At 38.8% G+C, this 9284-nt stretch overlaps 1 protein-coding gene across 1 annotated transcript in view; it reads left to right on the top strand.

The window, feature by feature from the left end:
• Window positions 1-7617: 7617 nt before the first annotated feature.
• LOC114922226 overlaps window positions 7618-9284 on the top strand; it is a 20592-nt gene continuing 18925 nt past the window's right edge. Inside the window, exon 1 of the mRNA XM_029283027.1 lies at window positions 7618-7759. Coding sequence (XP_029138860.1) covers window positions 7618-7759 — 142 coding nt within the window. The remainder of the gene's footprint in view (window positions 7760-9284) is intronic.

The raw sequence follows: 9284 nt of genomic DNA, 5'->3' as shown, positions 1-9284 counted from the left end.
CTACATGTTGGAGTCAAACATGCCACTAGACAGGGCCAGTTACAGGCAGAAATGAGTCTCCCATTTGACCTGATTTTCAGACGCAGCATAAACTGCGTCATCAAAATTTGGTGGGACAGTTTCCTGCTATATTTTTCTGCTTTGAAAAAGCACTGGGACCTTCACTTTAATTCAGGATCCTTTTCCTTGCTTGCCCTCGCCTCCACCTCCTGTTTCAGGGGACCGGGGAAAGCAAATAGCTTTCCATTTGGGGAAGAGGTGTATAGAAGCATTTCAAGCCTTTCGGGAGCTGAAGGAGAAAGAAACAGACTTGGAGGCCCTGGGCTGTAGTTCAAGGATCTGAACAGTATTTTTTTTAAAAAAGAAAACACTGAAAATCTTTTTTTAAAAAGTAAAATGGTAAATAAACTTGAAACTGAGTTCTTGTTTAATTCTTATATTGGGTGAGAGTCAATGACTGCTATATATTATTTCAGTCTTTTTTGTAATTTGTGTTCTCTCAGTGCACTGAAGATCAAAATGAGATATTTTATGCAATTTCATACATTACTTGTTTGCACCCCAGATTATCATAGACTTTCGACAGAAGACCCCACGTGTAAATGTGTGTTTTTCTGGTGGGTTGGCTTCATACCCTAGAAGATAGGAATTCTGTTTTTTACTTGGAAAACAAGGCAGAGAGGGGAACTGCCCAGATGCTCTTTCAGTTGTTTGCCTGGGCACTGATTCTGAAGAAATTAGGTTTGACAAGCACGACTGCAAGAAATTGAGAGACAAAACTACACCAATGGTATTCTTGTGCTATCGTAATCTGTTTTAATTTGTGCTGTCCAATTAAAGACCGTCTGGGTGATTAACTCAGTAACTTTATAATTACAAACATTGGCATACTGCTGAAATAATATTTGCAGATATGTGTGGCTGACCAAGATCCCTATCCTGCAGAAATAAGAATGTTTCAATGCTCCTTAGCTTCTCTGTTTTGCTTTTCTATCCTTTCTGACTCCCCCTATACAACTCCTCTAAATGTGAACATTGCTCACGTGTGCTCAAAACCATCCCCAATGTTGGAGTCTTTGGTGCTGTCTGTTTGCTTGCAGATGTTTCATCACCCAATTAGGTAACACTAACAATGCGGTTCAGTGTGGAGTTCATTCCTTGTTTATATTGATTAGGGTATTGCTTTCTGCTTGATTGTTTGCTGGTGGTAATCCAGGCTTCTCTGCGTATGGGAAATATCGAGAAAATCACACCCTCACCAAAACTGGCAAGGCAAGCTACTCTGTATTAATGGAGCAAATCCCACACTAATCCACTTCCCTAAATTCATCCATGAGCTTACAGGTATTTTGTTCTATTGCAGACATGTTAAACTCGCAACGTCATGTGATGTCGCGCAACGTATCGGGACGGTTCTGCCATTGCCGGCAATGGGGTGGGCGCGGCTTCTGAATGATGCGTCCAGTCCGTGGGCCGACAGTTTGACACCCCTGTTCTATTGGAATCATCCCTAATTAATATTTGTAGGCATTTTGCTCCTAGCTTAATTCTTGACATTTAGGTTCTGTTGGCCCAAATCATTTGACTGCCAAGTGGAACTATTTTTTTTTCATGGTCCATCCTAGTGTTTCTCAGCCTGCTAGCTGGGGAATTCTGTGAGTTGAAATCTACACATTTTAAGCCTCCAAGGCTGAGAAGCGCAGAGGCTCATATGAGGATGATTAGCTTATTAAAGAGTTGGCTAAATTGGATATGGTTAACTGTTAAGCCCCTTCTCTTGTGAACCATACAATGTTACTTTACTCATTTCTCAGAACCATTGAGTTACTATTCTGTTTCAATACGAAGGAATTGGGATTTAAGTCGATGCTGGAAGTGGGTGAAAGTAAAGATAGTTCCTCCTATCAATCCTGGGGGGGGGGGGAGGCGGGGGAATGTTCTACCAATCTTGAGATTATGGACTAGCTTGGAGGAATGTGATACACAGGGTATACCAAAAGTCAGGTCCTATAGGCTATTTGCAATATTTTTTTTCCTGGAGAAAATGTTACTATAGTACTGGTAATGTTCAAAAGTCATGAATCAAACAAATGATTATAAGAAAATGGCAATCAATTTGAACATTTAATTTAATTTATATATACATTTTATATCGGGCCAAGCTTTGGGTACAATAATGTCTATATGGATTATGTGTGTGAAAGCACAGCTATAGCAATAGCAATAGCATTTAGACTTATATACTGCTTCACAGCGCTTTACAGCCCTCTCTAAGCAGTTTACAAAATCAGCATATTGCCCCCAGCAATCTGGGTCCTCATTTTACGAACTTCGGAAGGATGAAAGGCTGAGTCAACCTGAGCCCATCAGAATCAAACTCCAGATCAAAATTTGTGAGTAGAGTGCCTGCAATACTACATTCTAACTATTGTACCACCGGGGCCATAGGCTGTATTTTGTGTGTGGGAAACCTGAGTGGGTGTGAGAGAGAAAATGAGGATGTGTGCGTGTGAGCATAGAAGTACATTCATTAACCAGCAAGTAGGCTTTAGCTATCTCCACAAATCCAGATCTTAAATACTACATATGCTGGATTTGTTTTTACACATTTTCAGGCTATTTTAACAGCATTTCTTGGAATGAAGATTTTGGTGCTGCTTGTGGAATTTCCATCAATTGGTGTTTCTATTCCTTAGTTACTAAACTGAGGGGGAAAGTGACATTGTACTTGGTTATATATCCTGCTTGTGCAAGAATGTGGCTTTATGCCAGGCAAAGATTGTGCAGAACAGATTTTTGCTGTTCAGCAGATTATTATGAAATGAATGAATGTGTGAAAGTTAGTAGAGGAATATTGGCAATGCCTGGGTTAAGAATATCTGACTTACAACCTGTACTTATGAATGGACTTCCATAAATTAAAAATTTGAATTAAATGCAATGGTTCATAATAACAAACACACTCCTTTGTAACCCTCATGGAAACATTGTGTGGCTTCAGCAGAGGAAGGAGAACACAGTCTGCCATTTTGAAGAAAATGAATTCTCTTGGAAAGGAAGCTAGAGTGACAGAATTTATTAGATTTTCAAAAGGAGGTAAGTTTAAAGAAGAAAAGTCAAGTTATACACAAAGAGGTATACACAAAGAAACAAGGATGATTAGAGATAATAGAACGAAACGGAATGGTATAGGTCAGGGGTAGGCAACCTTGGCTCTTTTATGACTCATGGACTTCAACTCCCAGGAATTCTGGGAGTTGAAGTCCACGAGTCATAAAAGAGCCAAGGTTGCCTACCCCTGGATAGGTATACATGAGATTTAGCTGCATTTTTGTTTTCTTACCTCACACCTTTAATTTCCTTGGCTTACTACTACTCCTTTTCTGCACTGTAATAACATTGCTTATCTCCAGAAGGAAATACAGTAGCCTGATGGGTATATACATACATAAATCTTTGCCCTTCTTTACCCTGGGTGTATTATTGTTCTCCACCAAATCTATATTGCCCTAAACACTGAATCTTTCCAGCGACCTGCATGACATATGTTGTTTCTTTTAATGAAATGCCTGCAGTTTAATTATGCTGACTTGTAAACAGTACTTAGGCTGCCTGGTTTTTAAATACCCTTTATCCATTCAGGCAAAAGGTGCAGGTTTTAACCGAATTGATAGGTCTTGTTCCCATACCACTGACAAGGACCATGTTCAACCACAATACTCTTCCCCCACTATAGCCTTCTGTTTAAATCTTTCCACTAGGTTTGCAGAACTGGAAGCCTGCCAACTGACTGTGACCCTCTTCCAATTGCGGTACTATATTGTGCAATTTTTAAAAGCTTGAATTCCTTTTAAAGAAAAAAAATCCCCTGATTGAAGATTGCACCCACCGACACTGATAGAACTACCAGGGAGAACCCAAACTATTCAATTCCCACTCCAGGCTCAGTTGACGGTAAGTTCTGTGGGTGGAGTGGTAGGGACTCTTTCCCGCTCCTGCTCAGAAACTGTGGCTACTCTAGGAAACAATAACTGCTGCAGGTTTTACTTTCTCTTTTTTCTGCTTGTAAAACAATTTAAAAAAAAAATGTCAGGGGAACTGGCTTCGTGCATAGCGGCCTGAGTGTATTTCAACCTTAACCTACAGTACCAGTTTCCCTGGAGCAGCCACAACTAGTGCCAGCGAAGGGAATTTCTGCTATAAGACGTTGCAAAGCCAACCTATTAAAAAAAATATAGGGCAGCTACCAAGTTGAGTGGGTGGGAATGACATGCTGTATGACAGAATAAAGAGCAGAGAATTGGTCAAGGATGAGCTGAACTAACGTCCATGAGTCAGTAATACTTAAACAGCAACAGAAGCTGCCTCTGGTTTCTGCTGTCTGTTTTTGGGATTTTCCATTGGATTACTTAACTAAAATCCCCTTAATTCTCCCAGTCCTTCATACCTTGCATGATTTATTCACTGAGAAATATATCTTCGGTCTCTGTACTATAGTATCAAAGTCCCCTTTCAGTGAGTATGATTATTTCGTTTTTGCATCTGTTTTCTGATTCTTATCAACTGAGCTTTGTCCAGAAACTATAGTGCTAGAATTTCCAGGAAGTCACTGGTACCAATCCCTCAGTTGGTAGAGATAGAGTTGTCTATTTATCTGAATATCTATTTATCAAAAACATATTAATTGCTAGCTGGAGTGTGGAGGATAGCTGGCTGTGAAAATGCAACTAAGTCCTTAGTTTTTTAAATGAACATTTCTATGTGCCCATTGATTTGATTAAATTTTGACAAAGCGATAGGAAATATACTAATATTTTTTTTTAGTCTTACTCATTGCCTTGCATGCAACCAGCCTGAGTCCTACCCTCAACCAGGGCTAGGTTCAATGGTGTAATTTGTATTTTATTTGGTTTTAAAGCTTTATTGTAACTCTGTGGCTCTGTTGCTCAACACACTGAACTACATTAGATTAGTGTGTTGTGCAAATCCAGTCCATGTAGTCAGTTTATGATTCAATGTGTCTTACAAACCCAGAAAATTACTTAAGTTTCTAACCACATTTAAATTAACCATGGGTAAGTTGCATGCAAAAGGTCTTTTTGGCATAGCTCGTGGTCAGTATAATTAACAATTACTAATGGAGCTTCATAGGACCCTTTGGGTATTTTGTGAATGAACCATGTGTACACAACATTATTTACAGTCATCTGTTTTGTAGCAGTTTTACAGGTCTATTGCTGAACATGTCTAGCAACATAGGTGCTGGTGGGTTGTGTTGTGCTTGCATATATTACAATGCAATTATGAAAGTGTAGAACTTGCACTCTGATGTCCCAAGGCAAGTTCTACCATTTTGGCATCATTGTGGTTAGGAACAGAAGAAAAATGGCAACAACTGGACTTTCTCTAAAATTCCATGAATATGGCAGACTTCATCTGATGTGAAAATTGGCTATCAAATTTCTTTTAAAGAATGGATTTGATTTCCTTACTTCCAAACATGGAGCCCTTACAGCATGTTGGATGGAAACTCAACCAACTTAACTCAATAGTGTGGGAACTGAGACAATGCTGATTAAAAGTTGAGAGAAATATTTGGAGGGGCGCTTCTGAAGTGGCCTAACTGCCTTTGAATTTTGCATTTCAGATTACAAAAGCTGACAGCGTTTGTAAGCAGACCATGCTGATGTCTGAAATTCTGGGAACGCATTTATTTTTCATTAATGAAAAAAGAGGGGAAATTCACAGTCAACGCAACAACCTGTCTTCCGAAACTGAGATAATCTGTGGATTCCCCTTGAATTGAATATTGTTCATCTGCCCTCCATTGTTACAGACTGTGTTTAATCTCCCTAACCAAGAGGCGAACCAAGTTCAAAACTGCCTTTAGTGACTGAATTGAGTAACTGTGGACCAGTCATTCATTCTCAACCCAGTGAATATCACAAGCTTGTAGTTAGGGAAAAATGCCAAAGAAGGAACATTATGTGCACCACCTAATATCTTTGCTGGAGCGCAGCATGTAGATCTAAAAATAAAATAATAGATACATTATAAACATGGCTATGTAGCTGTCATAAATTCATAAAAGCAGCAATAAAACACTCAAGATAATATAAAAGTCCAAGTTCTCTTTTTTTTAAAAAAAATGTTATATGAATACAGAGCATGTAATTTTGAAGGCAACTGCAGTTCCGAAAGAGATACATTTTGCAGGCAAAAGTCCTTTCCTTGATAATTTCTTCAAGTACTAGTATTAGGGCTACTGTATTTAGTTTGCAAAAATCTGGAATACCTCTGGACGGTAGCAAAAGGATACTGGAATGTTAGCATTTAATGGTCACATAGAGCAGGGGTCCCCAATCCCTGGTCTGTGGACTAGTACCAGGCCGCGGCATGCCAGCAACCGGTCCACACAAACAAGCAAAGACCTATCCACGAGATGTAGGCAGCACACAAAACTACACACCCTCCAGTCCGCAGAAAAACCTCTCTCTACAAAACCGGTCCCTGGTGCCCAAAAGGTTGGGGATCTCTGACATAGAGGTTATCCAGATTTTGCAGTTGATGTAGCCCTAGGGTAGGGTTTTCCTATTGGACACCCCACCTGATATGTGACCTCCAGCTCCTAGAACTTCCTATTGGTGAGAATTCTGGGAGTTGAAGTCCCCATATTTGGAAACTATCCAGGTTGGAAAACATTGCCCTTGAAGAACTTTCCAATAAATCTCAAATACCTTCTCCTATCTTTATTGATCTAAATAGTCCCTTTGAGAGCCGGGTCCTAATCTTTTAAAATTAAGTGGTTTTAAAGGTCAAAATCAATTACTGAATTGCACTCAGCAATAAATGGGAGCCAGGGCAAGAGGTTCCATAATAGAGGCAGTCCTCATTTAGTGACCACAATTGGGACTGGCAACTCATTCGTTAAACAAAGTGGTTGGCTGCTAAGTATAAAATCACATGACTGCCACTGTTCTTATGATCTTACTTCAACTTTCCTTTGCTTTGCGGATTTGAGAAAGTCGTAAATGAAGGCATCGGTGGCAATGCTACTTTTCATCATCATTGCAACTGCAAATGGTCACTGTCCAAAGGGGTCACTAAATAAATACTACCAAATGCCCAACATGATGCAGATGCAATGAGGAGTTTGCTTGCTACTCTTTACAACAATTGGGTTGTAGACTCCCAGTATAAGAGTGCAAGCATGATGTAATCAGGCCATGGGTTACCAGAGCCAAGTTGGATCATTTGAATAAAATCTGCATGGGAGGGAGTTGTGTAAACATACACTTTGTAAACATACACTTTGTCTCCACCTTCACTGAAAATCCGGGGTCAGGAAACGATCAAAGAGCACTCCCGTGATAGCAATACAAAGGGAAATGCAACATTTAGTTTCATGTAAATTATGTTTAATAACGCAGGAGACAAGCTGTAAGTCAGTGCAATGCTGCTTTTGGGGAGGTCTTTTGAAAATGGCGTGAGACAATGTTCTTTTGGCAGCACCATTGGTTGAATGACTCTTGGAGGTGCTGAAGAGGATTTTCCATTAAACTTAAATCTTGCTTGGGATGAAAATCACATAAAAAAACATGATGCAACATTTCCTCAATGGACGTCCATAAAAAAAAACGCATGGAGACTTTTGGAAACTGGAACTGTCTGACAAACAAGAAATCAGATGTTCAAGGATACAGAGAGAAAAAGAAAGTGAAAATAAGGTCGGTGTTTAGGGATTGTGCCAAGGTCCATGGTAAGATTAGTGGATTTCTTCGTACTTGAGGTGCTGGGTGTTTTGAGAATATAGGAATGTTCTGGATCTGAATCCTCAATTAATTCTATTATGGATGTATTATGCCTTTTATCTTTTCACCTGTATGCTGGAAGATGCCTTAGCCATCGATGCCAAAAAAAGCATCATTAAAAATATGAAGGTATCTATACCACCACAGTCCATGCAGTATAGTAAGTAATAAGTTATTTATTATTATTTTATTTTATTTTATTATTTAGGTATGCCCATCTCACTCTTAGATCTTATTCTAAACCTCATTTATACATTTTATGTAATTAGCAGAAAAAGGGAAAGAAAAGTTTACAGTCTTAAACCAAGACACTGATGTGGCATCATGCTATAGGAGTAACTGGATAAGATCTGTTTTTTTGTTTTTTTTTTAAAAGTTATTTTCCCAAGTTCTTTTAATTAAACTGAATAGCCTTATAATATGTAGATTGTTCTATAAAGAAAATAAATAATTGGATGAAAGCTTTGCATTTGATTAAACGGCTGCAGTACCTTTTTGTAAATTGTTTTAATTCAGTTTTGGCTGCTTTCAGTATGGTCTTCCTTGAAATGTGCACAGTAATCATTCTGCTTTTAAATAGCTTGTTTTTCTCTCAGCTGGAAGAATCTCTTAGGGAGAAAGAACAGAAACATAAATCTTTGAATGCATGGGTGTGTTGAGTTGTGAGGGAATGCCAAACAATTCATGCCTAAATCATTATTCTCTTGGAATAATTCCATTATACCTTAAAGTGCCTTAACTGTTCTTATGAACCGTGCCATTGTAAATGACTTATGTCTCTGTTGGAAAACAAAGGATTCCTGATATTATGCTTGTACAACTTACCAAAGAGCATAATCACAAGAAACATTTTGTGAGTCTATAATTATGAGGCTGAAAATTTAAAATATGATTCACAGCTGTGGCAAACACCTGTACAATTGTTCTCTATTTGTGTATTTGGAGGAAGTGAATGTCAGTACTGCACGGGTGTCAAACTCGCCACATCATGTGACGTGTTGTGATGTATTGTGACTTTTTTTGCATTGCTGCAGCTGCGATGGGCACAGCCTCCACATGATGCAACTGGCCCGCAGGCTGGCAGTTTGACACCCCTGCAGTACTGTAAAGAGGAAGGAAAGGATGAAATTAGCTAGTGAAATATGGAGCAGTCGTGCGTATTCCACCATAATCCCCCATTAGTGTAGATGGGTTGCAATGAATTTTTTTCACAATAATAAAAAAATAAATAAATTGTAAAGGAGATCTAACTAATTTATTTATTTATTTATTTATTTGATTTATATCCCGCCCTTCTCCCAACGGGACTCAGGGCGGCTCACAACATATTTAAAAACAAAAACATATTTACAATCCCCACCAAATAAAACCAAATTAAAACCAAATATTTTAAAGTTGTGCTGTTTAAAATTTTCTTAAAAATAAACCCAATTTAAAATCCTCCCTAGGCCAGGCCCGCTTGCTGGAAAAGCC

Source organism: Protobothrops mucrosquamatus, unplaced genomic scaffold (genome assembly GCF_001527695.2).
Source record: "Protobothrops mucrosquamatus isolate PMUCROS unplaced genomic scaffold, P.Mucros_1.0 scaffold8, whole genome shotgun sequence".
In the NCBI taxonomy this organism is placed as follows: Eukaryota; Metazoa; Chordata; class Lepidosauria; order Squamata; family Viperidae; genus Protobothrops; species Protobothrops mucrosquamatus.
The sequence above is the reverse complement of the archived record's forward strand: the minus strand, read 5'-3'. Positions and strand labels throughout refer to the sequence as shown.